Below are 27,522 nucleotides of genomic sequence, written 5' to 3' on the forward strand. Positions count from 1 at the left end.
ACTCAAAATAATTACGCCATGCGCGTCTGGGGGATAGATCCTCACGGATGTTAGAGAGCCCACGCTACCCGGGGGCAGGAGTTTGGCACCACTCCGCCGACGTCCTCACACGAGCGTATCTCGGGCGCCTATGATAGGCTATAGCGGCGGAAGCTCGTGAGAGGAGGCTCTGGTCAATACCTTAGCCGTGCTAGCCTAACGACCGGCACGACACTGCTCGCTTGGGTCGGACTGATGATCTTTCGGCATGGTGCAGCTAGAGGTATTCTAGCAGCTACTGGCTGCAAACATTGTTGTAACACTGTACAATACTGTCATGTAATAAAAAGCGACGATTGATGAATCAAATATGATGGCCACTATAAAGCTAGCACTATCAAACTTACCAGTTATCAGTGGCGCTTGTGGTTGTAGCGGTGCTGTCAAAAAATCCGAGGTGCAGCAGGCAAGCATTGTCCGCCGATTGCACGCTCCAATCTGCCCCTCCAAAGCTTCACCAAAAATTCTTTTGCAAGCATCAATCTCAACCACGACCATATCCACCAAACAGCAGCCACCACAATCACAAGCAATTAATGCAACAAACCCTCCCAACCCATACTTCCGAATACGCTGAATATACGACACCGAAAAAATTCGACTGTTTCCCAAACGCACCTACGGCATTCCGCCGTAAACCACAAATCACCATGCCCATCACAATTCTCGCCCCGCGCGGCACGCCGTCACATCACAAGCCCTACGCCGCCGCAGGAACAGCAGACTCGGACTCAGACTCAGAAGGCGGCGCGGATATCGAGGGCGACATCTCCATGCGCCCCGCGAAACGCTCCCGCGGCGACACCTACGAGATCGTCACCCCGGGTGAGATCATCACCGACGACCCCCAGTGGATGAGGTTTGTCGCCCCCATTCTGTATTACAGGAACCTGTTGAAATAAAGGGAGAAAACAAAGAGAGAGAGAGAGAGAGAGAATGAGAACCCCCCAGACTGACACAACCCCAAAACAGAGGCCACGGAACCTACATCACCCAAAACACAACAGACATAGTCTCCTCCGTAGCAGGCACCGTAACCCGCACAAACAAACTCCTCTCCGTCCGGCCCCTCCGCGCCCGCTACACCCCCGAAATAGGCGACCTCGTCATCGGCCGCATCGTCGAAGTCCAAGCCAAACGCTGGCGTGTCGACGTCGGCTCCTCCCAGCTCGCCATCCTCCAAATCTCGGCCATCAACCTCCCCGGCGGCATCCTCCGCAAGCGCACCGACACGGACGAGCTCCAGATCCGTTCCTTTTTTGCCGAAGGCGACCTCGTCGTCGCAGAGGTCCAGCAGCTCCACCAGGACGGCGCCGCTTCGCTGCACACCCGCTCCCTCAAGTACGGCAAGCTGCGCAACGGCGTGTTCGTGGCCGTCACGGGTACCGGCGGCGGCGGCGGTGTGGTGAGGGCCAAGAGGCAGCAGTGGGTCATGGACGCGGCGCGGGGCGCGGCAAAAGTTCACGTCACGTTGGGCGTCAACGGCTTCATCTGGATTAGCAAGCACGTCGAGAGCGACGGAGCCGGCGCCGAGAGCGTGGGGCTGAATCGTATGGAGGAGAGCGTCAGCGCGAATGTCTACTCGAGCCAGAACGACAAGATTGACGACGAGACGATGCGCGAGGTTGCGCGGATACGGAGCGTCATCCTTGCGCTGGTGGAGAACGGGCTGCGCGTGGACGAGGACATGGTCGTTAGGGGATACAAGGTGGCTGTCGATATGGGCCTGGAGAGCATCGAGGACGATATTTACCTCGGAGGCGAGCGAGGGAAGAGGCTCGCTGAGGCTCTGCTCAGAGAATAGACAGACATAGATGTTGGTTCCACGTCACAAAACAGAGGATGGCAAAGTCAGGTGGAATAAATATCTTGAAGAAAAAAAGTACTCTAATAGATACCAAGAAGGGGGCTTCGTATAATCCGTCAAAGAGACCCTGGATCGCCAGACATCAGAAACGCTATGCAGTGTATATCTATAGGCCGTATTGTTCAGCCATGGTATCAAAAAAAAATCATGTGTCCAAAAGCATCGTAGACAACGTCTACTAAAAGGTCTCGACCAGCTCTGCGCCGGCAAAGTATCCCTTGTTCTCAATGACACCCCGATCTTTGACAAAGGCAGTGTACTTGACTACCCACTCAGGTGTGAGGTCGCCTTCCAGACCGTCCTGATCCTCGGCAGGGTCGGCGAGGACGCCAGCGCCCTGTAGCCCGTGGCCGAGGAGTTCACGGAGGGTGCCTCTGGGCAGGATGTCGGTGCAGTCGGTGTGAACGAGCAATTCGACACCCTCCGTCTTGGCCAGCTTGACCAGCGTGGGGGGGACGCTGCAGCAATCCTTGATATTAATCTGGTCGACGGCCGGCCGGACGCTGACCTTTTTGATAAACTTAGCCAGCTTCTCAGTGCCGAACTCGGAGATGCCGAGAGCCTTGACCTCCCCGCGCTTGTACAGATCTTCAAGGAGCGTCCACGTCGCGGCCTCCTCGTCAATGTTGCCCTGGGATGCGTTGCGCTTGTCGGCTTCCCACTCGCAGTCGCCCTCAAATGACATGCCCGGGAAGGACGCGATAAGAAGATCAATTGTCGTGACCCCCAGCTCCTTTCGCACGAGGCTCAAGGCATCCTGCACGTACTGAGCCCGGTCTTGTGGAAGGGCATTGGGGAGGAAAAACAGCTTCACGGTAACGTCGTAGTTGTCGGGCTCTTCTTGCAGTCCGGAGTAGGACCAGTCTATCCGCGGAATGTAGAGCGCATCGTCCTCGCGGGCAGTCCAAATGTCGATGCGAGGCCGGCGGCCGTTTGAGTTGTGAGAGAAGCCATTGGAGTGGCCGTTTAAGCCGTTTAAGCCGTTTCCATTCACGTGTTCGTCGTCGTCGTCGTCATCGATGGGCGAGGACTCTTCGTAAGGCGAGTAGTCCTGCTGGGCGGCGAGGAAGTTGCTTCGCAGCGAGTTGGTGAGTTCAAGGTTCGATCTGTAGGCACCCGGTTTACGGATTATGGAGGGGCCGCCCGAGACAATGTTTCTGCATGCAGCGGAGGATCGCCAATCAGCATCATGGCGCAAATAACGATTCTATTGTGGGAAATGTTGAGAGGTGTGACAAACCCAGTGGAGAGAATGAGTTTCGTCATGGCGACGGTGATGATGGTTATAGAAAACTAGAATATTGCAATTTTGTAGCTGAAGATCGGATGCAATGAGCTGGTAGTCGAGGAAAGATTGCGACGTCAAGGGTCCTGATTGCGCAATGTAAAGGTGATGGCTTCCAGGTCTTCTTCAGCAACTTTTTTTTCGTGCCTGTCGATTTTTAGACTTTGGAGGGGTGATTAACAATCGGAATCTGCGTAAACTAGGTCGAGGGGCCGATAAGGAAAGGTACGGTCCGCTCGGGTTCAAAGGTGAGACGGGGTAATTATTAATCGCTGGCGCACGGCAGGCGGATGTCGGCTTGTGTGTCGAGACCCCCAAAATCGGAGATAAAGGGCTTATAAGACAGAGTGGTCTGTATCTGCAGTTGTGGTACGAGGGGAAGTCGTGATATGCAGCGTATGCAACGACAGGCGGTAGTAGGCGGCCAGGGAGGGGTTCTAGAAGGACGCGCGAGACACTTCTGGGATGGGGCGGTCGGGTGGATGTGGATGGGCGATGGTGTTTGTTTTGGAGGTATCCGCGGAATTGTGATTCTGGATCCCATGGAATAAACAGACGGTGCAGGAGAAAGGTTGCGGGAGACGTGTGGAGGACCGGAATGGCCCTTATTTGAATAACGAATCGGAGATGAAAGAGAAATTTCCATCCAAGTCCGTCTCGGTGTGCCGACTGAATCGAGTCGTTCGAGTAGTCATGTATCCAGGTATCCAAGTATCCGCAGAAATCATTCATCTTTCCATTCTGCGGCAACGGCGTTTCTTGCCTCGCAGCTTCCATCCGGGCACCGACCACATCCCGCCATCCACCCCTCCTCCCGCCGCAAATTCGGCAGGAGCGCAACTCCGAGGAGCAGGTCAATGGCACTTGGTGGGGGTTTTGGCCTTCGCGTCAGCAATTTGTCTGCACCTTCCGCAGGACCGCAGCATGGGCGGCCTATGAGACGCCGTTGTCGGCATGAATCGCTCATCCAATGTCTCGTTTCCCATTCAATCCCATCACCATACCATCACCTGCATTCAAAGGCTTCGATCTCGAGTCGCACAAAGCCAGTAACAGTGAAAGAGCGGGCTTTGTTCCGTATGTCAGGTGGCGTACACGTACCTATGGACAATTGTCTGCTAAAGGTTCCTTGGCCAATCCGGACGAGACATTGGGATAAAGTAAGGTATCGAGCCTAGGTACCTAGTTGACGGAGCTTTTACAGCGGTCCTTCCACCGTAAAGTTTGGCTCACGGCGCTTGGAGACTGGATTATATAAGCGGATAGCTCCCTAGATCCTTTGCACCGGGGCATCACCTCAAGCTTTCCAAGCCCGCCGTCACCAGGTGTCTCCCGCCAGGTACCTTACCTTATCTACCTTACCTAGTGCCTTATCCTGGTGGGCATTGATTGCCTGAGGATACCGCAGCCTCAAGCTCAAGGTACACCGTACGCCTGCCACCAAACTCGACACCTTGCGCCTGTCAGCCTGACGTGACCAAGGGGTATCGTCACACGCAACAGATCGCATTTCGTCGCCAACCGAAATCCAGTCCTCGGTCTGGTTTGGCCGACCACCACAGCAGCGAACACTTTCCACGACGTCAACTTAAGATCCACAACACTCCTGTCAATCGACTCTCCATCTCATTCCCTGTCCACCTTGTGGTGGTGATGTGAAGGCATCATCATGGCTATCCAGTATGTTGTACCCCTCGGCCGTATCTGATAATGCATCAAGGCGAGGCGACTAATTCAATCTAGATACCTCATCCTCCTTTCACGCCAGGGTAAAGTGGTATGCACCCATCGCTGCCCAAATTTCCCCCGAGCAACCCTTTACTGATCACGGTCCCTCTGCAGCGCCTTGCAAAATGGTTCACCACCCTGTCGCCCAAAGAAAAGGCCAAGATCGTCAAGGACGTTTCCCAGCTGGTCCTCGCCCGTAGAACACGCATGTGCAACTTCCTCGAATACAAGGGTCAGTCGCCTTCGAAACCCAGCCGCTTGGCCCATCAACACTCACTGACTACTTGCCGCCAGATTCCAAGATCGTTTACCGCAGATATGCGTCGCTATTCTTTATCGCAGGAGCGGCTTCAGAGGACAACGAACTGATTACACTCGAGATCATCCACCGCTACGTCGAGCAGATGGACAAGTACTACGGCAACGTCTGCGAGCTAGATATCATCTTCTCTTTCACGAAAGCCTACTACATATTGGACGAGCTATTATTAGCGGGAGAACTGCAAGAAAGCAGTAAAAAGAACGTGCTGCGGTGTATATCTCAGCAGGATTCGCTCGAGGACATGGAGGTACGTTCAGTTGATGCTTTACTGTTTTAATTGTTTCCCTGCCTTCAAGACGACGAACTGCAGCTGCGCCATTGGCGAAGTCTTGAGCTGACGATTTTCCTACTCCCCATCAGGTCGAGGACGAGGTTACAAAGATCATGTAACCCTCCTTCAATGTGTACCTATCTGCTAGATTGAGACACGAAGCCCGGGATCGGTCGAGCCTCGAAGCCAGTCTACGACATCTATACAAGTGTTGCACGAGCCGCAAAGGAGGGCATGCCATTGATGAGTCTGTTGGCTAATGGGCGCTCTGCCGCGTATGCAGGAAACGGAAGAGATCACATCGTCCCTCAAACAAGTTGGCATTCTTTGACGACCCGTTACGGCTTTCGGATACACGGCAGGCTGGGAATCGAAGGCCGATACGCGACTATGAAGGAACGATTCGCCGATGCTGTTATGGACGGGAATGACCCCCGGGTGGCCCTTTGTGTGCATAGATCTTTGAGGGCGGAGAACCGCCCTCTACTACATCAAGAGAAGAACATGAGATAGCGGTGCTTGTTGCTTGGTTGAATCCACAACGTTTGTCCATCTTGAGTTGCCCTCCCAGAAACGACGCATGAGCCGGGCACGGGGCCAAGACGGACAACGACAATGGACAACCGCTGCACTCCACGGAAAACACGTAACAATTGACAAATAGACGAGCATTCCTGGTACGCAACCAAAAGTCAGTCCCCTTGGACTACGGCAGAGACAGTATGAAGTCATACTGCGAGACGAGCTTTGGAGTAGCCGCTCGTGGCCTCTTGACGCCCTTTGATTCGCTTGGATATTACCGGCTGCGCCCCGCTCCTCTGTATACGGCGGATTGGACAGAGTTACTAGGTGGGTTTCCGAAGGCCGCAAAGGGGCCCTCCCCCCAACGAGCAGGGAACAGACAGGGACTGGACCCCGACTTCCCAGCTGGTGTCTCCCCCACACCCGCGAATCCGGTGTCAAGAACGAAGCAGGCGGTCACAATGCGATGCGGCAGTCCAGCACCACTGCACCAGCATAGCAGACATGCTGGAACAGAGCGAGATATGCTTTGTCACAGACTCCCCCCGTTGGCTCCACCCACTATCTGTTCCTATCTTGGAACTGGCCCACCACCTAACATTGCCTTACCTCACGGCAGCTATCCATTCACCCTGCTGCTGCACCGGGGCGGGGGGCCTTGTCAGCGGGTACGGGGAACGACGGAGACGTGAGCCAGGACCCAGCAAAGCAGCAGCAGTACCAGCAATAGCAGCAACAGCGGCCAGCACACCACGGACCACGCAGGCAGACAGACCACCACACACCACACCCAGCAAGGCGTCACCTCTCAGGCTCTCACACCGGCGAGTCCTCGCACCTGCCGAGAGCTGCTGCGACAGCACCGGGTGTCAGCTCCCTTCCCGCTCACTCCCGCTTTGCTTCGTCAGGTCGTCTTAAACTCCCGTCCTTCGTCACCCCATCCCTTCCCTTTTTACCCCTCTGCTTCGACCACCCTCCTGACATTGACCAACTTCCAACATATACACCTCTCTACAACATCCGTCTTCTAGTAATGTCTGTCGACCAGATCACCTACTAGGCGCAACGCGTCTAGTCTCCGTTCATCCATCAGAACCGAACTGATCTACAGGGTCGAGTCGCTCCTTCCTTGCCTTATCTAAAGCAGGCAGGCTCCGGCTTCCATCGATACACAGACAACAGTCTTCACACCAATCCATCCATCATTCACTGCGACACTTGACGTACGTTTTATCGTGTCGACCTCGCTTTTACTTCACCATACCCTCGACTCCGAGTCACCGCCATTCCGATACCCGCAGCCATCCCCCTATTCCGATTCGGCGCGACTTCCAACTCCTGTGACATCATTCAGTCACGTTAACCTCCGGAATTCAACGGCTCCATCACAACAACCTGATTGCGGCGCGATACCGCCGATAAGCTCCCTGCATCGCCAGATCAACAGCTGAAGCGCTTGTGGTTTGCACACCTATCGCGCGCCAATACAGAACATATCCTAACCAACATTCCTTTCACCTCGGTCACTCGGGCCGAACCTCAACCATCCAAGATGAAGGTGCGCATAACTTGCTGCAGCAGGCATGCTACTTTGCAGCAGCTCACGACACCTGCTAACCCACGTCGCAGTATCTCCCACTGCAAGATTTCGATGCCGTTACTGGCGCTCTTAACTTCAACACACCGGATTGCAACGTTACAGGCGGATGCGACCTATACACGACCAAATCCACAGGCTCCGACAAGAAGCTTTACAAGAACATCGACAAAGACCTAAGTTCACAACATGCTGCGCTCCTCAAGTTGGGCGCAAGCCTGTCACCGCCAGATCGCGAAGCCATGCTGGCGACATCTCCCAACATGCAAATGTTCTCACACTCGAGCGCGTTTGGCCCCTTATCAGAACTCGCAAGTCGCCGGACATTTGCTTATCTGATTGCGACATTGAACGCGAGTCATCAACACTACGATTTCTCGCACGTTCTCAGGCCAGGCGACTTCAAGAAGGAAAGAAATCTGCGCAGAGTGATGGGAAACCTCGACTCAATTTTGCAGAATGTCAGACCGCATGTTGAGGCACGACCGGTTGAGCAGGCCACGTCTTCGGAGACCAAGCCGGTGTGGGGCCCACAGTGCTGGTCCAAAATTGATAAGGAGATGCGCCTTAACGAATGCACCGTCTTCAGCTATAATCCGGACGTCGACCCTTTTGAGGAAGATGAGTCTGCAATCTGGGCTGCTCACTACTTCTTCTTCAACCGCGCCTTGAAGCGAGTTGCCTACCTCTATGTCCGCGTCGTTCCGGTCGTATCGTCACAATCACCGCGTCTGCAACCGGCGCTTCCGGGTTCCGTTAAGCGGACGCGGAGTACCCAGTTCGATGCACTTGCCGGCAACAAGCGCGCTAAATACTGGCTGGGTGACCGCGACGCCGAGGTCGTGGCACCGTACGAAGATGACGAAGAACAAAGCGACGGCTTCCTCTGGAATCGGGGTGCCGATGGCGATTTGGTCCCGTTCTCTGATGACGACTACACTGAGGAGCGCTTCTATTACGACGAAGAGGACGACGACGAGAGCCTGTCTGACCGGAAGAGCCCGGTACGGCGGATGAGTGAGGAAGTCGTGGCCCACATGGAGATCTAAAGAGGGCCACTCCACACTGGCGCATGACCTCTCCTCGCTACCCCGTTTCATCGCCGTGAGAGCGGATGGGTCTCTCGTTTCTCTGAGTTTATCAGCTGATGCTATCAGAGCCATTATGACGAAATGGGGTCACTGATTCAACACCACTTATCGGCTCCACACAACCGCTGAGTCACGACAACTCCTCGAGTGTGGAGTTGTCACGATTGCTTCGTAACATGGGCACTCTTCAACGGCCCAGATTCAATGAGTTTACTTTTACTTTATTTTCATTGACTACTTTGCAGCTTATTTCTCGTACTTTCTTCTTTGTGCTTTTCCTTGTCCTCGGACTTGTACGCTGGCGACTAGTTTTGCATGTTTTTTTGTTTTTTTTTGCGCTTCTTTCCTACGGTCTCGAATGGTGGCGGCGATACCCTCATGCTTTCTCGCCAGGTGGCGCTGGCTAGGAAATAGTACCAAACGGAGGGGTTTAGGGTAACTTGGTGCATGCGGTTATCGGTCCTGGATGGCAAACAGGATTCAAATGGAGCGGCCGCGGATGACAAATGGGTCAAATTAGGAGTTTCTTGGGTTCGTGACGTTCCAGCGACGGTCGTATGGCAGCGACATGTTTAGCGACAAGGACTGTTGTTGGAGTTGGGTTCCGAGGGGCACATGCCAAAGGGAATGTTTTGCGATTGTTCTGGTTTACCGTAGTCTACCTCGCGATGAATACGCAGTCGTAGTACGCAATGATGAAATGAGTAAAGCTCGTAACCTCAAGTCTCTGGATGAGTACCAACATATTTTGACTGGAACTCCTTCTTAGCTACATTCTCTGCCTCGCGTTTCCTTCCTCGATGTGGTGTATGTGCTTATTGACCCAACGAGCATGAGTATAGATATCTCCAGTCCCTAGATTTCTGGACACAAAAGAAGGATCCTCGATTGACAACATTATACGTAGTGTGATAAGCCCTCGCAGTTCAACTCTCCGCCCCTTGTACCGAACGAAGATTCCTTTAGAGATTCCTCTCTTGGGAGGATGACAACAGATATTCACTGTACTGCTGGAAACGATCGTGGCTCTTCATCTAAGCATACAGGATTCCGAAGATGATGCCAGGATCACGGAGTAGGAGCATCTTCCGTCTCCAGCGGCTTCTGCGCATACACATTGTAACTATAAAGACCATATTAGCAACAATATTTCCAACCCCTCCAAAGGGGCAGAATAGGAAAGAAACAGGTGCTGAATAGGAGAGGAAAGAGACGAGGAAAACTCACATATCAAACATGGCATGAAACGCCCCAAAGGCACCAGTCTTCAACTCCTTCCTCACCGCCGCAGTCTCCACCAGAATCTCCTCCTGCGTCCGCCCCAACAACTCGGAAAACAATTTCAACGAGAGTGCTTCGAGGCCGTCAATCGTCAGAATCAGATTCATCATGCCCAGGTCCTTGTGGAACTGGTCTTTGGCCCAGGGGCCCAGCGGCGCCTTGATGCGGCGGGCGTGGACTGCGTCCGAGGGGAAGCAGCCGCCGCCCGAGGCGACGAGGAGGGAGGCGAGATGGGGGGCGACGTCGGTGTCGCGGCCCATGCCCTTGCAGGCGCGGCTGAAGCCGTCCATCCAGCGGGCTGTGGCGGAGGATTGGGAAAAGGTGTCGTCGTCTGAGTAGAATTTTGTGGTGACGTCTTGGAATTCGACCCAGCCTCCTGGGGTTAGGTGGCTATTTTTTGTTTTTTTGGTGTCAGTTTAGTTGGTCAACCTGCTTTCCCCCCCCCCCCCCTTTTTTTTTTTACCCATCACGATATGGACAAGGAGGTGATGTCCTGGTGTGATAGGCAGGAGGAGGGGAAATCGACGAATAACGTACTCGTAAATGTTCTTGATCAGACCCGGCCAGTCTTTGATGGAAGCGACCATGTACCGGCACATGATGAAGTCGTATTTCCTGTGGTGGACCCACGGGCTTTCGACGTCGTCGATTTCGAATTTGACGTTGGGAGGAACCCTTGTTTAATCTCTCGTGTTAGTCAAAGATACCTCCCCTCTGATCATGAGTCTTAAGGTCGAAATGGACTTAGAGGATGGGAGGGTAGGGAGGCACACACCATTCCGGCTGAATGGGGCTCAGATCAATACCAAGAACCTGGTCTCCTCGTTAGTAGTCAAGTAAGAGATATCCTGAGAAGAGAGAAGCCACTTTACCTCTGCGTTCTCGAAGACGTCGCCCATCTCCACAGCCCCTGCATACATATCCAAAAGTCAGCGAGAAGATTCCCAATAAACAAAACCTACCAGAGGCAAGCCCGAGAAAGCAAGTCTAACCCGTAAAAGAAGAAGAAAGACAGATGAGCAGGGCGTCACATACACAATCCCGTGCCCGTTCCAATATCAAGAATCCTCTGCACCTTCTCCTTCTTCAGCGGCGCATTATATAACCTGCTCCCAATCGCCTTAACCATCATTGCGTGAGCCAAATCGAGTCTATCCATCTCGGACTTTTCCGTCGTACATCACGATCTGATTAGCTAACTCATTGTCTCCTTTCATCGTTTAGAGGGGAGCTCTATTCATACCTCATCATTGGGGAACTTATACGCTAATTTCCATTCCTGTTAGAAGAGAGGCGTAGACGATTAAAGTGAGAGAGAGAGAGAGAAAGGTAAAAGAGCTACTGACATCCCGGTCGGAAGGCATGATACCGACGTCCGTATTCGATGGGATAGTCTACGACACTTGAAGATAGCGAGGCGGTATAACTCGAGCTGTACCGGAAAGAAAGTCTTCATTTAGTGAAAAGTGGACAGCGGCAAGAAAGGGGGAGTGAGCTCCGCTGGAAACGAGATGCAGAGAAGGGGTCAAGATGTTACGCACATGCGATCGTCGGCTGTAGAAGATCCGTCTGTGAACTAAACCCCCAAAGGAAAAAACGAAGAGTTAGGTTCACAACGTATTATCCTTGTTTCGCGGAAATTGATAGCGAGAAGGGGTTAAAGTCAAAAACGAGAAACGAACGGTGCCTTCGTCCTCGTCGGGTTCGAGAGGCGCTGGAGCCGGGTTCGGCAGGTCGTTGTCGTCGTCGTTGTCGTTGTCGTTCGCCCCCGGGGCTGGCACCACCGTCGACAGTGGCAAAGTACCACCAGCCGGAGCCGTCCCCGGTGATGCGGGACCAGCAGTGGGAGCCGAAGACTGGAGCGGGTCGGTGGAAGAGGGCTCAGCCATGATTTGCGATTGTTAGTCGTAGTAGCTAGCTTGTAAGTACGACAAGAAATGAAAAATGGGCAGTTCCCGCCTATATTTGAGCCCTGGAATGTGCCGACACGCGTGACAGCGGGAGACGGGGGAGGGACTTCCCCGTTTTGTAGTGGGAACGGCAACCCATCAAATCACGGAACATGGGGGAGGGCTTGTGGCTTCGTACACTAGACCATAGGAACGCTCCGCCGTTCCGCGACATCACTCGGTGTATTCGTATGGCGTTGCAGAACTTACCGATGGAGATAGACGTCCGGTACTGGTAAGTTCGTCAGTGCAACCCTCCCGCAGCTGTTCAAACGGGCACAATGGAGCTGGGACCAATGGGATTCATTCGCTTCATGTGCCCCCGGCCTGCCAGTCGAAGACTGCATGATTAGCACCACGTTGAAGACTTCCAAGTTCCAAGTCTCCGAGCATGGTCCACCGCCCCTCTTACATACCCTGACTTGACAGCCGCTGTCTACTGTGTAGGGATCAGTTGTCCTCCGACTTGCCATATTCCAATCATGAGCGATAAGTAATGATGTTTGAGAGCAGCATGGTATTGTTGACCGCTTTCGCGTATCTAACTAGAAGTGCTTCCAGACTCATTTCATCCTCCACTGCCCATATGGACTGCCAAGAGCCCATCAAGAGTCCTATTATCCAAAGAAAACGATGCCAGGGGCCGCCTCAGGGTCCTTCGTCGAGACCACTGAAGAAATGAACAAAATCCTATCCCATCTTTGGGAAGAGTGGTATCAAAACATCGGGCGCAAGACACAAGTGTAGAAACAAAAAAGGTAGAGCCAAATAGAGCAATCCGGGCTCGGCTATGTGCCGATTTCCCTCCCTCGGTACAATATGACCAGGTGACAGATTTCTTGCATGACAATATGACGAACAGGGGCTACATGGTCATTGGTGTATTTTTCTCCATACTTGATGGAGAGATCGTGGTCTTCATTCAGGTCGTGGCTCCGCGCCGGCGCGGCTTGGGCAACTAAGCCAAGCTCGACTTCTTCCGGCGACCAAACATCTTGGAAAAGCTGCTACCGCTGCTTTGTTGCTGAGGCTCTCCGGTAGCGGCACGAGCCGTAGGCGTCATCTGAGGCGGTTCAGAGCTGCGGAGGAATGAGGCTAGGTCGTTGGTACGGCTCGTGGACGAAACAGCCTCCCTTGGCTCAAACTTCTTCATCGGCACGCGTCCCGAGGAATGCATGGCTCCACGGTTGGCAGTAGCGTCAACGGCTCCGTACTTGTCCTGCCCTGGAGCATTGACTTGAATTGGAACGTGGCCATGGGCACCTCCAGCGCGACTGCTCAATGACCGACTGTCAACTTTGGCTGACTTTGCGCCGTTCGATCCCGCACTGCTGTCCTTTCTAGAAAAGCGACCAATAAGACTAGGAGCGCTCGCCTTCCTCTTGGGAACGTTGTGAGGGGCCGCCGCGGGTTCGGGGGGCGGCGAGTAGTTCTTCAAGAAATCTGCTAAGCTCTCCTCCTTCTTTGGGGGAGGCCGAACGGCTTGCGCGTAGTCTTCCTCGTCTTCATCGCTAAGGTCAATGGCATACGGATCACGCACACGACGTCTAGTGCGCTTGGGCATCATTTCGTCGTCGTCAAAGCCGTTGCCACTGGGGCGGTTCTTGAGGAGAGCGCTCTGTGAGTTGATCGATGATTGTACAGAGGGCTGGGTGATATCCGTCACGTTGGTCGACGCTTGACTATATCGAATGTCTGGCAAGCTGGCATCTACAGCCTTACCCCCCACAGCACCCGACATCTGGTCAGAGTCCATTGTTGTTCGGAATGGAGCCACCGTTCGAGGAATGCGGGGATTGTTTGAGCTGGGTGGTCCTCGTCGGATGAAGTCGATAAGATCCGAGTTATCCTCCCGATTGTCAACGGCAGCATCTCGCGCTTGAAGGCGTGGTCGATTGTTCGATGACGAGATGCGTCTCGAATCCAGGCTATGTTTCACGGGCGGCGGTGGGCCGCTTACGTTCCGTAGCGGTGCAGGACCATTGTCAGCCGTCGGGCCGGTAGACCTGATAAAGTCGGCAAAGTCGTTCATCGCAGTATCACGGGGTACCCGAGCGTCTCTCGCTTGTGGGCCGCCGGTACGCGACCGAGTGAGGGTTGTGCTAGGAGGTGCCTTCGGAACGAAGCCTTTGTTCTTGGCTTCGGGTGGATGCGAGTTCAGGCCGGTTGCGCGGCTGACAGACATGGTCCTTCGGAGGTCGATGCCAGAAACGGACCTGTTGCGTTCGCCATTCAAGGCCGTGCGGGCGTCTTCGCTTCTCCTCGACTTGGGTCCAACTACCGGACTCGCGCTCTGTGCCCGATTTCCCTGCATGACCATTAGTGCGTGTTAGAAGGGCAATCAAGAAAAACTACCTACATCAATGTCACGCATGCTCTCCGGCGTAAGCGTGTATTGAATGGTCTGGTCACTCTGAATGAGTTCCTCAAAGTTACGAGCGAGATTATCGGCACGACCGGAAGCCTTGCTATCTTCCGAAGTCCTTACGGCTCTGACCTTGCCTGTGCTCGACGAGCCAGATGAGCCGGAGGTTCGCAGATGTCTAGGGCGATCTGGGGAGTCGCGGCCAGCAGCAGCAGCAGACCGCTCAACAGTCACGACTCCGATGCTCGCCGCTGGAGAGTGAGTTCCGTTGGCTGACCGACCACCGCTGCGGTCGGGCAAGGTTGGCGTGGCGTGAGAGCGATGGCGTGGCGAAGGTACGCGTTCCTCGGCGATAGGCCCGTTGTTGTGGGTATCTCTCAAGATGGTGACTTTAGTGGCGGATGAAGTATGATCGTGACGAGGTGACCCTGTGCGTTGGGAAGAATTGAAAATGGCCTGGGAAGACCTGATTGCAGGAGTACCGGCTGTGGGTGTTGGAGTTGACGCAGCCGATGTTAGCCGTGAAGGTTGAGCTTGGGCATCCTCATCAACTTCTGAGATAGACTCGTTTGTGTTTTGTCTGCGAGACAGCTTCTCAACGGGAGACCGAGTACGCGGTGTCGAGGTTGATGACCGAATGATGGTTTCGATCTCTACTGGCTTTGGCTTCGGCTTCTCTTCGATGATGGGTGGCGTTACGCGAGAAACACTATTGGCACGGGAGAGGCTGGCCTGCTGAGAGCGGTCAGAGGCGTCGACCGAAGACGCTCTCGAGCCGGTCACAGGGCTCTTAGGCCCGTGAACGTCGACAACGCGAGCTGAGTGGACGCTGGGTGTTCTTTGCAACAACTTAGGAGCGACCACGACAGGTTTGCCGGAGTCGGAAATGCTCGGAGAGCTACGCCCAGCGATGGAAACTCTTGAAGAAGTGCAGATTTCTGGTTCCTCGGTAAAGTCATCGATGTCGCCACTTTCTTCTGCTGCTCGAGTCTCCTTCTGTGGTGCCTTTACTGTCGAAGCAACTGCAACTGCAACTGCGGTTGCTGCGGTCGCCGCGGTCGCCACGACAGGGGTGACAATTTGTGAGATGCGGTTCGGGTTGCGGGGCTTGGGCTCAGGGACTTCGTCAGAAGCCGGTTTTGGCTCTTCTTCACGAGGCTCAGCTGGCGCTTGCTCTACAATCGGCTTGATGACTTCAGCCTGGGCTGGCGGCGTCTCGGTCGACTGGGCTTCCACAGCCTCTGTGGAGATTTCCTTGTCTGCAGTTCCAGCCTGTTCATCGACTAAACCGGTCTCGATTGGCTCGACCCGGGCGCGTTTAGCAATTGGCGACGTGTAAGGCGAGGGCGACGGGGTTGGCAAGGAGTTTGAGCGCTTGCGAGTCGAGGGAGCAGTTGGTGTGTGAGGTTGAGACATGGTGGGGGTGGGCAAATCATTGCTGGGCTGGGAAGTAAAGATCATCAGACTCTTTGGCCGTTGCGCCGCCGGCTCCTCTACACCTTCACGATCCGACTCCTCCTCATCGCTGTAGGAAGCCAATCCCGGTACTTCGATCTCATCAACGTCGCGATCCCCAATCGGCAGAGGGATAGCCAATGCTTTCAAGTATTCCTCGACTTCGTTGATTTCGGGTTCCTCGATTGGAGCTTCTTGGATACCGAGGCCCTTTGCAGAGAGCACGGTCTCGCGGGCCTCCGGAGTAGTGGGCTGTCTGGGATGACCGGAAGAGTTGCGCGAAAAGGGGCGCGGTTCCAGAATAGGAGAGCGCAGCCTCTTCTTCCATGCCCGCCAAAGTCTGCCAAGAGTTCTGTCAAGAGCAACCCGTTCCATGTCCAGCTCCTCAACCACAATCCTGTCAGCAATATCGGCAATGTTCTTTGCGCCCTCCTTGGGCTCCTTTTCAAACTTGGCTCGTAGACGGTGGTACGCGGCTTGACCGGCAATGACCAAGGCTTGTTCGCCCATGTATTCGAGGATTGACGTCAGGAAAATGGCGACTGCAGGTGAGATGACTTCGGGGCCGCGCTCGTCCATGGCAGGCTTGAGATTCTCCTGCTCCATGTAGTAGTCTTCGTCCTCCTCCTCCATGTCGCCGAGCGACGAGTACACCATGCACCTCAATCGCGTCCGCTTCCAAACAAGTTCTAGGTCCCAATCCCTCGGCGAGGTTGGACTTTGCGACTGGACGAGGTCGTCCTCTTCACCGCCGCCAAGGTACTCCCGCAGCTCTTCATCAGCCTGGTTGATGGCATCTTTGGCGAGTTTCGGTTTCAAGACTTCGGACACGGCAGGTCTCAAGGCGGCCAGGGTCGTTGCGCGGGAGGCGGACAAAAAGTTGAAGAGAAGTTGGTCGAGGAAGCTATTCACCAATTGCAAAGCGGCCGTCGACACTAAAGCCGTCTCTCCTGCGGGTTCGATTCCATGTTGATCGTACCATGTGTCCGCGTGACTATCGTGATCGTTGGTGACGATCTGAGAAGCGGCTGAGGCGGCAATGAAGGCGGGTTCGGGTGTTACGGAGAGGGGAGGAGACATCAGGCCAACGCTCATAATGGTGGAAGGGCGATCGCTCGACACGCTCTGGGTGCGCGACCTCGTCTGGAACTGGGGCGAAGAGAGACCAGAAGTTGGTAGCGACACAGCGGCCGGATCAGCACTTGTGTTGGCCATGTTTGCTGGAGGTCCTGGTCTATAAGTCGAGGAAACCAGTGCTGCAGGTCTCCTGGGCCCGGGTGAGACCACAGGAGATTAGATTGAGGCGACACAAATATTGGTAGTAGTAGTGTCTCGCAAGCGAATGATGATGGGTCCTTTCAAGAGATCTCGGGAAGTATTGACAGGCGTTTGCGAATATTACAGAATTGACAATGCGAAAGGGGAAGGCTGGAGGGTATGGCGGATGGCTGCGCAAAGTGAGTTGTTAGCGAAGTTAATTTTTGTCAATCGAGCAGGCGACGGCGATTGCAGAGCTGAAACACCTGGTCCACGTTCGCATGGCAGTGAAGGACCTGGGTGTGATCCACTTGGGGGTAGAGGCAGAGAGAGATTCATGCGTGGTAACCACGTCTTGTAGAACGTGTGGCACTGGCGGAGAGACTGGGGGGAGTGGGAAATCGGGCGGAGTGGTTCGGTATGGGCGTGGCAGAGACGATCAATCCGTATAAGAGGCTGGGAGGCTGCCGTCCAGTCCAGGGGAACGAGGAAGACGCGGTCTTGGGCGCGACCAGGGCGACGAACGGGTGACTGAGTTTCGACGCAGGTAGGCGAACATGGGGGTATGTTGAGTTTGGAGAGGCAGTACAGTATCCGTTGATGGTAACTTTGCTTGATGTGCTGGCCAGGAGACGGCGGCGTGGAGGATTGGATGCGCACAGGTGGGTGTGGAAGGACCGGGAAGGTACAGACGAAAGAGACTCGCAACAAACGTACCTGACGCTGAGTGCGACGGTGATGCAAGAAAGTTTCTGTCCGGACAGGCGACGATGATAGCAGGCGTACGGTAAGTAAGGTAGCTGAGAGCCGATTGGTATATGTAGCGATGGTGGATATAAGCTGAGATTCAACAACGAGGGCAGAAAGGTGGTATGGATATCATGCGACCAGCGGAGGAACGGCCAGCTCGAAACGTAGATGTTGTAGGGAGAGAAGAAAGTTGCGGTGGAGGAGAAGAGTTGGAGGTGAGCTGAGCGTTAGGTTGGCAATGGAAAAGAAGAGGACCTTGGTGTGTGAAATGAGGTCTGGGGAGGTGGAGGAGAGGAGAAGTCGGTACAGCAAACGCGGCAGGCTGAGACTTGGTTGACAGAGAGCGAGAGAACTCGAGAGCGGTGGTGGTCGAGAAAGAAAGAGAATGAGTGAGAGAAGCCGATGCGTATGAGCCACCAGACAGACCAAGAAAAGCCAAAGAAAAACGGACGACGAATTGACGCCAGGAGGACAAGTTGCGACCAGGACGGAAGAGGAAGTCTTGAGAAGCCTAGTGCAAAGGGTGTGTTTTTTGTGTCGCGCGCCGCCTTTGAGATGGTGGTGTTAGTGCAGGTGGGCAGAGTGCATTGGAAGTGACATAGCCAGTGGAGGCGGGCGTGGCAGGGTAGGTATCCGTACCTTACTCCGTACCTACTCTCCAAGGTGTGTATCCGTAGGTAAGGTAGGTAGGTACCTGGTTTGGATACGGTGCTAGGCAGGATTTGGATGTTCCTTTTGGGCCAGGGTCGGTACTCCGTCCACCTCGAATGTGCGAGTATGATCTGGACGGTTATCGAGTACTTTGTATGTGTCGGGTGCGGTTCAAGTTCTGGTTGTGCGATTATGTGTGGGCGAATATCGCGGTGTGGGTTTCACGAAAGGGCAGAGAATACGCGGTATCCATAGAAGCTCTGGGCAATCTGGGCTTCTGTTCCCCCCTCGTTGCCCCTGAGCTGGAGGTGTGGGAAAAGTGCGGGAGGTGAGGTGAGGTGAGGCTTGGCTCCTTGAGGACAGACAGTGGAGCGTGGAGCGGTTCCGTCCATGAGGTGTGGGCGGTGGGCGACGGGCGATGGATGATCCAATGTACATAGTATCTGAGCACGAGAGGAAAGATGTCCACCATTCAGGTACCAAAGCATCTGAGGCAAGCCGAATGTGCGGCGTGTCCTGGGTGCCAGGTGGTACGGAGTAAGGTACATGCATGCAAAGTCCAGGGGTACAAAAGCGAGCGAGCTAGCCGTCCTCCCCCCCCCCCCCCCCCCCCCCGGGACCCAATTGGCAATTGCTTTCGGACGATGGACAATGTTTGGGATGGTGGGGCAGAAGAGCTGCGAGGGAAGGACTCATGGAAGAGAAGGTGAAGACGAAGCGTAAGTACAAAGTATCCAGGAAGTGACAGCCCGCCGCAGGTGCCTCTGCACTATTAACACCAAGCTCGGGGCAAGTACAAAGTACAAAAGTACATGCTCATGGAACCTTCCTGTCTTGCTCTGCCTCGACAATCTCGGGCAGGTACAATCATCTTTCATAATGTACGGAGTACCTTCCACTTTCTCTCTGGACGAGGGAAGTCTGGGCAGACAGAACGCGCTCAAGACAAAACTTCAAGAACGGTTACAAAAGTTGTAAAACACCCGCTCGCGTTCTCAGTTCTCTACTGCGAGATGCGACTCACTGCGAAGCTCATGGACGAGAGCGGGAGGGAACCAAGAGTGGACTAGCGTCTCGCGTCTCCAAAAAGGTCTCGTCGCGGTCGTTGTCTCCAGCACGATGGGATGGTTTCGGTGACATCTGCTCATTGCCCACTGTCGAGCCCCTTGCAGTGTGGAGGAAGAAATGGAATCAATGGATGACAGGAGGAAACCTGGAAGACTTTCCAGCCAAGACTTCCCGGCGAAAAGAGGACCCTGGGTCCTGCACAAGACTGGGGTGGCTGGCACTCATTATGATTTATCCAGATGCTACGAAGTAAAGTCAAGGCCAAATACATATGTGTCCGTACTCCCTACAAACCAAGATAGAGGAGGCTCTGGTACGAAAGCGTCTATTGTTAATTGCATCTCTCTCGATCGGCACTTTGTCCGTACGTAGTACTGTATGATTCCCGCTCTAGCCGTATTGAAATTTGGCTGCTGTGCTTGCAAAGCAACGAGTCTGCGGTTCTCCAAATACTTGATGGATTCGTCAACCCCAGGTCCCTGCTCAAGCAACCAAGCCCCCCCGTGTTGGCCCCTTTTTTGATGTTCCTGGTAGATGAGATATGGACCGGTGACCCGTCGTCGACGAAACAATGATTGCCAGACGGGTACCGGGCTTCCTGTCTCGAAACGATGCCAGATACCACTGAGTGCGGTAAATCTGCTGCGAGGTTTACCCTTCACACCAACATGCGTATGTGTAGCTTGTTCGTACGGATACAGGTACGGAGCCCACATTCGAAATTGTCTTAGCGAGAGCGACCTCGAACCAACTGCGGAAAGGGGCAAGGTAAGTCCACGTTGAGATGAGAGAAAGGGAAGGGGGCAAAGGGTAAAAAAGTCTCCGATTGCGAAGAGCCGGACGAATCGGTAGAAAATGAGCTCACGTCGTGCTGGTCTGCGGTTGCAGGGATATAGATGCAAGGTCGCAAACAGAGTGGACTCTCATGGACTCTCAGTTAATTAGACGTGAAGGGACCCTGACCCTGACCCCCTGCCTCTTTCTCGCTCTTGAGTCTTGGCCCGACTCCCCTGCTGCCGCCTGCCGTGCGACATCCTCGTCTTCCGTCTGCCTTTCTTTTTTTTCCTTTTGACAAAAGCCAGGTATATTCCGACTGATACTCGTAGCTGTACGTATGAATCTCCATCGAACGGGAGCTTCTCGGTCGAAAATGGCGGCCAGACCTTTGGAGCCAACTCACATGTATGTATCCAGTAGACTTCAACTCGATAGTCCTGCTGCCCTTGGTCTCGTCTCGTCAGTTGAACATCAGAGAAAACGAAAAGACTCTGAAGTCGATTGTCCGCAGAAGGTGGTACCAGGACAGAGGTTCACACCAATAGGTGGAGGGATCCACTTCCACACGCGACGCATCCCAGCGCAGTACAGTGCAATATGCAGCGATCTACGGCCGGACATGCACCGTATACTTTGTGCCTTCCTGACGTTGCAACTTGCACCTTCCGTTTCCCCCGCGGTTGGTGACAAAGAAACGAAGCCATCGCCAGTGATGGTTCTTCCCTTCCCGATTCCAAAAGCTAAATTGGCCATACATCGGACGGACTTTGCTTTATTCAAATTCAAAGGAATAAAGGGAAGAAAAACACTTGGCGTCGCGTTCCTTGACATCCTCAGCGTCGATATCAAAATAAGGTACCGCAGCGTGGCCGTCCCGTCGTCCCTAAACCGGCACAACTGCCATCTCTTGCAACATCCCGAGACATCATCGGCTGCAGCTCTGCTTCCATCGCCTCGCATGACATAACGGCTTGTCGCCGCGTGCCAGCTCATTTCCTTCTTGGCTTCTGCCTGCATTTTGGAGCCCCCTCCTCTGTGATCTCCGAGTCCATGGCATACATCAGGCCATCTGGCGGAATGACTCGTTTCTTCTTTCTGGCGTTGACACTGCAGAAGCAAGATTGAGAGCGTTGTTAATTGCTTTCTTACTCGTGGCGGAGGTGAGGTACCTCAAAGGCTCCAGCCACGGAGCCCACTCTTCGGCCGGGCTCCTCTGCGGGAGGCAAGAAAAAAGAAACAACTCATCTACCTAAACCTCAGATAAGCTACCGCACGCAATCCTCCTTGGTTTCCGCCATACCGGTCTGCCTCGTCGATGGCGGGGATACAAACTCGGCCAGCAAGCCCAGATCTCACATCACGTTGCTCACGTACACGGCTTTCGACACATACAGTGCAACTGTCACATCGCCTCGCAGTCTGCGACGTCCCATCGTCCTCCTCCTAGGTGGTCTTGCAGCCTGCTCGAACTTTTGAATCAATTTCAATGGCCCTCTCCAGGCTCTCCTGCATCTCCACGACCCTATCAGCATGTCAATCCAGAACCCCGACGCTTTGGCTACTCATGCTGGTGGGCTTCGAGACGAGTCTACGGAAACAACTCTTTCCATATTCCTGTCAGCATCGGTTACATCAAGAGTAGCCCCGCCAACGTGCAGCCAGCCAGCAAGACTTGCCGGAGCGACGAAACGAAACGAGCGGACAGAGCCGGTTTGTCGCGCATTCCAAACGGGGTCACAGTTCTCAGACCTCTCGATCAATATCAGGTGAAAAGCCAAGGCTCAACGCAAGGATGAAACTCCCGCGGCCGTTACATGAGGAAACGGAGACCCAGTTCTCCCAGCTCTCTCTCCACTTTCGAATGTCGAAGGCCGATCGCACGCGGCACGCAGCGCGAGCAAATGCTTGACTTTTATGATGCCAGATGATGATGGGACGGATAACCCAGCATCGACGCGCTACTGATGGTTTCTTCACGTCCGAGCTACGAGCTACGTTACCGACATCGGGGTTTAATTGCCAAAGAGCCAAGTCAACATCGGCGCTCCAACACTGAACTTTGTTACCACGGCCCACTCTAGATGCCATAGTCGTAATTCCCAATGGACGCACCATAGCCTTCTCGCACAGACAAGGGGCCAGAGGACTACTGACCTTCGTTAATCTGAGATGCCAACGATCACGCCGATGAAGCGAGCCAGTGGCAGTCACTGAGGAGCAGAATTACTACACATCACACACTGCGACCCTTTGGACCTTGGCCGACGCAATGCCTGGAAACAATCCCACATTTGAGTGTCTAGATGCTCGAGAACTAGAACATCTCGGCCAGTCACAAGAGCACACGATGATACTTCGAGACTCTCCATTTCCAGGCTCTCCACAAACTGGAGGCAAAGCAATCAATCTGCTGGCGTCGTGTACACTACCCCAAAAAAAATCTCCCCCATTTGCGTCTGATCGAATCAGCTAGCGGGGCGAAAGGTGGTGCCAGCTGAACCCCCAAGTTTAGTAGAACGTCGTTATTCATTAAACTTGGGGATCTAACCACCAAGCGCCTTGTCAAAGAGACGACAATATGCTGCGTCCACGACATACGGGGCTGCCCTAGCCCGATATTCTCAGCTTAGCCTGCACATTGCTATCCGTAGTTGGCAGATGCCCAAAGAATGGCCAACCCGAAAGCCACCGGGCCTCGTCCCGAGCTACTAGACTGCGCCTGGGCCACAAAGAGGCGCAATATCCGCCGTATCATTTGACGATCCTTCTTCAAATGGCCATCCTCCACGAAGACGGTGCCTGGCTATCTGCGTCGGAGGCGCAAAAGTGTATGTGCGGACCAGTTGCCAGCTTTATGAGTCGATAGATGCCGTTCCGTCGCGGCAGCCGATGGATCAATGAGCGCCTCTTTGGAAGTCTTTGCCGGCTCGTGGCAGACCAGTCTTCCCACGATGAAAGAGCAGAACAGCCCTTGGACCTTATACTGTAAGCCGTTGTTTGATCGATAAGCCTCCTGCTTCATATTCAGGTTACAAGACAGTGGATAACGTGATGCATAGCGCTTGTCTTCGAAAAGGTTGCCTGGCACCCGTGCTCTGGCTGACAGGGTGTTTTACGATGGAGGGTTTCCTTTTGGTGGTGTACGTGGTATAAGCAAACACAGTGACGCCGTGCCACGATATCCAATATCTTCACGAGGGGGTTGAGCAGCTATGATCGTTCTCTTCTACCTCGTGCCACGCGTCCACGTCGCCGTCACACGCCGCGGACGTTAACTCTTTCGGGACGCAATAAGGCTGGCTGTGGACCTGGGGCCTTGGAGTTGGGCGATTCCTTTCAGCCAACTAGCTTGCAGAAGCTCACTGCTTGTTTGCGACAGAGTTCCCTAGGGCCGACGGAGTGGACGCCCCGCTGATGAGCGACAGAGGATCGACTCAGCCTGTCAAATAGATGGCCAATGTCTCACCGATGTAGCCCTCTAGTGGTGCATAGGCCAAGGTTGGAGGGTGTGGACTTTCTATTATCCTTCATGGTGATCTGCATCGGGCAGAAGCCAGTGGCAGCAACATTACCGAACTTTTTTGCTTGAAGCTATCGGCTCCATCAATGTTGGCGCAGCATCCCCGGCAGTCTGCATTTGGTGATCAGAAGGCGACAGCGGTTGAGAGATACTGTTTGCTAAGGCGCATGCAAGCATCGGCAGAGGCAAACACGCATATATCGACTTGGCTAAGGAAACGGTCTTCGCAAGGGTTGTACTACTCTGCATGGTGCCCGACTAGGTAAACCAACAGCCATCTCTTTACAACTACACGCGAATGTCTCACGGGCATCCGGCCTCCATTCCGCGCCTGCTTCGTCATCAGCCAACGGTGTGGACTCTGCAAACGGGAAGCGAGCTGCTCAAATTATCATCGGTTGGTTCGTTTGCAAACGCCGTCCCGACCCAGCCGGCAACGACAATCGACTTGACGTCTCGGTGCATGATAACCATGATTTCGCGTGCGTTATCGTGGTGGAATTCTCCAGCGAGAGACGAGTATCTATCGCTGCCCATTGCGATTCGGCCATGACCTGATATTCTGCGACCGTTCAACGCCCTAGCTTCCGGTAGGGTTGACAACAAGGAGATGAAGTTCTGAGGTCAGGCAAACAAGACAAACGGGAAACAAAGACTCGGCGCAATGACGTTACTTGGCTTCCGCTCCCAAGCCCAATCAGGTGCCGTTTCTTTCGGATAAGAAATGGCCGGTACAACCAGTAACAAGCCTCTTGGTGAGCCTTTGTTCGAAGCCCCCTCTCTCTGACAAGACATGGTTCGAGTAACCAGGGTAGCACCTGCAGCCTCCAGTCTGTGAAGTCGAATGTACTCGTCTTCAACTGCATTTTCGAAATACCATCAAAGCTTATATCGACTAATAGTTTGTGTCCTGAATATTCCGGTACTTGGTATTCAATGCTCCGTCGTCGAACTACCCCAGATAGCTGTGGGCCTAGTCAAAAGCCTTGACATCGGCAAAAGTTCCACACAAGCAAAAGGCATCGGTTTGTGCTTGCAGCTCCCCGAGCTCGAACGTGGGTACTGCGCAGGGTTCATCAGGCCAAGGATCGCTATAATCAAGCTTTGTTTGTTTGTTGACTGCTTGCCTAGTATACGGAGCTTGATCACACACCGGCTGATGATGACCGAGCTCACCCCAGTCTGATCTAAGATGGTAGATCTGGTCCTCCTAGAGTCATCGATCTCAATTACGCCGATGTGTCAACGACGGCACCCAACCATCTTGGCCTGTGGTATGTGAGCCTAGCTCGTCGTTACGTTTGCACGGTTTTCCATACCGGCATTGCTCGGGATCCATGCTCCGTGTCTGGGACCCTTTCACAATACGTGCGGCGTTGGCAGCTAGTCAACCTGGTCCCTTCAGTTTATATAGTCGATGGAGTTAGTGCAAACTGCATTTGTTGGCTCGAGCTCATGATATTGATCCTGCCCAGGTTACCAGGTAAACTTACTGTGTAGAGTGTGGGCAAACGCAACCTCCCTTTTTGGCATCCTGCATTGAAGAAGTTACATCTCATGATCTCACATCTTCTGTCCAGGTCTCGATCTCTTCACGTGGTACCACAGATACCTCTAGAAGCGACGTTCTTCTGTCTTCTTCTCCTTCTTTTACCCCCTGGGCCTTTCACCCCGTACGTACCCCGAAATCATGTAAGAAAGAGCGACGAGCCGTCTCATGTCGTGGCCCTCGACCCCCCCCCCCCCCCCCCCCCACTCCACATCCCTGTCTTGCCCTGTGGTGCCAGCCAGGAAGTGAGGAGAGTCGGAGGACGCCAAAGTCATTGCGTATATTGCACTAGGCTGGCTGCAAAGTAAGGTATTAGTGGACGATGCCCACCCAAGTGCAGCTTGTGCAGCAGCTGTGCGGCGTGTCGTTGGTTTTGAGCTCCCACTCTTCGCCGAAACACACCAACGATGCTTTGGTCCGCTTTCGTGTCAGGCGGGGCCGGTGGAAAGTCCACTGGTGAGGGTTGAGGGTAGGTGATGGTTTTGATACGTAAGGCAGAGTAGTTGCGAGCAGGCTTGTTGCCGCCGAGGGGGCAGGGCGTCGATGATCATGGCAGTCATGGTAATACACGTGTTACTTTTTGAAGTTGTGTTGTGCGTTGGGCTGCTGCTTGCGTGTGTGTTGTTTCCCCCTTCTCTTGTGATTAAGCCTGAACTTTTTGCGGCGGTTATGAAAGGAGCCCCCCCCCCCTACCTGTGTTTTTTCGCCGAGACCACAACTTGTTGGTGTAACTCACCTACCGTACGCTGGAGCTTTTGTATGTAGTAAGGCCGAAGTTTCTCCCTCGTTCAGAGAACAGGTCGGCTCCCTAGGGAGGCGAGGAGGGACGTGTTTCCTTCCGACACGTTCTTTCTCGGGGACAATCGGCTGCACATTGCGATCTTGACTACCTTCAATTCTGGTGCCACGCGGTACTCTGCGTCTCGAAAGTCTGTTCCGAAGCCTTGATGAACAAAGTCTTACCGTCAGCAGTGTCCAGCGGCGTCACATCATCACTACTGTCATCTGGGAAACGTGATCTACTCGCCGTATTGATCCCACACCCAGATCGAGACCGAGAACGCGAAGCAGACCCGTCCCGCTCGGCGCGGGCGTCGACGGCCCGGCAGAGGACTTCGGCCAGGAGCGCGAATTTGCCCTGCCGGTTCTTTTCTTCATCCTCGTCCTCGTCGGCACCTCTGTTACCTTGATCGAGAGTTGTAGTGCGAGGGTGCGGCGGAGGCGAGGGCGGTGGCGTTGGAGGTGGAAGTGGGAGCGGGAATAGGTTCCGGTGCTGGGCTTCGCGGCGCCGGCAGGCGAGACATTTGCCTGGTTGGCGGAAGACGCCTGAGCAGGAGAGATCTGGGCAGCTGTTGGGATGGCGAGGGTGAGGGTGAGGCTTTCTTGGACAGGGGTGGCGTATGCGGTGGCCTTGCCAGCAGCCGCAGGCTATGTGGTAGATGTTTTCTGCAAGACACATTGTGAGATACTCCGTCACTGAGGTCTAATCTGGACCCACGATGGTTTGGCGGGGGGAGAAGGGGGAGGGAGAGGTGGAGTTGCAGATGGTGGTGGTTGGCGATGAGGTTGTTGACTTACCTTGCTCTATCGTGAGAGCTGGGCGGAAATTGAGCTGGTGTAAGTTGGTGTTGATGATGCGTGCCAATGGCTCTGTGGAGTAATAAACTTGGATATGTTGGCGTCTTTGAAGTGGTGGTAGTCTTTTGTAGTTTTGCCCCCCTTTTTCCTTCTCCTCGTTATTGGGGCATCTTCTGGTAATATCGACCCGGCAGAGATGCGAGATTCCTTTCTCGCGAACATGGGTTCTGCAGAACTTTGGAAGACGTGTTGTTGAAAGGTGAGTTTACTTTATTCGTAAAGCATAATGGCCCCTGAGGTTGACCAAAGAAAGGAATTGATTGTGTGCGTACGGAGGGAACACGGAGGGAAACAATGGAGAACAATAAAGGGCTCTTCATTTTGAACAAGATGTTATGTTCCTCTTGGACCTTTCCCCTTTCTTGTGTTGGAAGTCGGTTTGCCTTTGAATTCATGCTGACGAAGAAGTACGTGTACACTCGTCTCAAGCATTGCAAGTACAATGCCAGAAAGGGGAGGAAATTAACCTAGCGAACGACGTAATGTCAAGTTGTTTATTCTATTTTTTTTTTCCGGGCTCTTATATGCGAGCATCCCTGT

At 53.9% G+C, this 27,522-nt stretch overlaps 8 protein-coding genes across 8 annotated transcripts; 3 read left to right on the forward strand and 5 right to left on the reverse strand.

The window, feature by feature from the left end:
- Positions 1–689: 689 nt before the first annotated feature.
- On the forward strand, positions 690–1,843 carry BDP55DRAFT_692029 (exosome complex exonuclease RRP4; the record flags this gene model as incomplete). The annotated part of the gene is made up of 2 exons (XM_060577060.1): positions 690–898; positions 1,012–1,843. 2 exons carry the CDS (start codon positions 690–692, stop codon positions 1,841–1,843), a joined length of 1,041 nt encoding a protein of 346 aa, XP_060432484.1.
- Positions 1,844–2,084: 241 nt separating this feature from the next.
- On the reverse strand, positions 2,085–3,172 carry BDP55DRAFT_726173 (glutamate-cysteine ligase modifier subunit; the record flags this gene model as incomplete). The annotated part of the gene is made up of 2 exons (XM_060579109.1): positions 2,085–3,063; positions 3,147–3,172. 2 exons carry the CDS (start codon positions 3,170–3,172, stop codon positions 2,085–2,087), a joined length of 1,005 nt encoding a protein of 334 aa, XP_060432485.1.
- Positions 3,173–3,279: 107 nt separating this feature from the next.
- On the reverse strand, positions 3,280–4,065 carry BDP55DRAFT_30111 (uncharacterized protein). The gene has a single exon (XM_060566625.1). It carries the CDS (start codon positions 3,966–3,968, stop codon positions 3,318–3,320), a length of 651 nt encoding a protein of 216 aa, XP_060432486.1. The 5' UTR covers positions 3,969–4,065; the 3' UTR covers positions 3,280–3,317.
- Positions 4,066–4,860: 795 nt separating this feature from the next.
- Positions 4,861–5,631, forward strand: BDP55DRAFT_692031 (clathrin adaptor complex small chain; the record flags this gene model as incomplete). The annotated part of the gene is made up of 5 exons (XM_060577061.1): positions 4,861–4,871; positions 4,935–4,968; positions 5,034–5,151; positions 5,214–5,488; positions 5,602–5,631. 5 exons carry the CDS (start codon positions 4,861–4,863, stop codon positions 5,629–5,631), a joined length of 468 nt encoding a protein of 155 aa, XP_060432487.1.
- A 1,955-nt stretch (positions 5,632–7,586) lies between these two features.
- BDP55DRAFT_692032 (Maf1 regulator-domain-containing protein) lies at positions 7,587–8,680 on the forward strand (the record flags this gene model as incomplete). Its single annotated transcript, XM_060577062.1, has 2 exons — positions 7,587–7,592; positions 7,664–8,680. The coding sequence occupies 2 exons, from the start codon at positions 7,587–7,589 to the stop codon at positions 8,678–8,680; spliced, it is 1,023 nt and encodes a 340-aa protein (XP_060432488.1).
- Positions 8,681–9,790: 1,110 nt separating this feature from the next.
- On the reverse strand, positions 9,791–11,162 carry BDP55DRAFT_692034 (methyltransferase domain-containing protein; the record flags this gene model as incomplete). Its single annotated transcript, XM_060577063.1, has 6 exons — positions 9,791–9,845; positions 9,950–10,393; positions 10,541–10,678; positions 10,779–10,816; positions 10,876–10,913; positions 11,039–11,162. The coding sequence occupies 6 exons, from the start codon at positions 11,160–11,162 to the stop codon at positions 9,791–9,793; spliced, it is 837 nt and encodes a 278-aa protein (XP_060432489.1).
- Positions 11,163–12,910: 1,748 nt separating this feature from the next.
- On the reverse strand, positions 12,911–16,987 carry BDP55DRAFT_692035 (uncharacterized protein; the record flags this gene model as incomplete). Its single annotated transcript, XM_060577064.1, has 2 exons — positions 12,911–14,260; positions 14,312–16,987. The coding sequence occupies 2 exons, from the start codon at positions 16,985–16,987 to the stop codon at positions 12,911–12,913; spliced, it is 4,026 nt and encodes a 1,341-aa protein (XP_060432490.1).
- A 9,088-nt stretch (positions 16,988–26,075) lies between these two features.
- On the reverse strand, positions 26,076–27,060 carry BDP55DRAFT_713099 (uncharacterized protein). Its single transcript, XM_060578227.1, has one exon. It carries the CDS (start codon positions 26,801–26,803, stop codon positions 26,237–26,239), a length of 567 nt encoding a protein of 188 aa, XP_060432491.1. The 5' UTR covers positions 26,804–27,060; the 3' UTR covers positions 26,076–26,236.
- Positions 27,061–27,522: the final 462 nt, after the last annotated feature.

The sequence above is a fragment of the Colletotrichum godetiae genome, assembly GCF_030913485.1.
Source record: "Colletotrichum godetiae strain CBS 193.32 chromosome Unknown BDP55scaffold_10, whole genome shotgun sequence".
Taxonomy (NCBI): Eukaryota; Fungi; Ascomycota; class Sordariomycetes; order Glomerellales; family Glomerellaceae; genus Colletotrichum; species Colletotrichum godetiae.

Coding starts and splice junctions, on each gene's coding strand:
- BDP55DRAFT_30111 (XM_060566625.1), bottom strand. CDS start 3,968: ATGGAAGCTGCGAGGCAAGAAACGCCGTTGCCGCAGAATGGAAAGATG.
- BDP55DRAFT_713099 (XM_060578227.1), bottom strand. CDS start 26,803: ATGTGTCTTGCAGAAAACATCTACCACATAGCCTGCGGCTGCTGGCAA.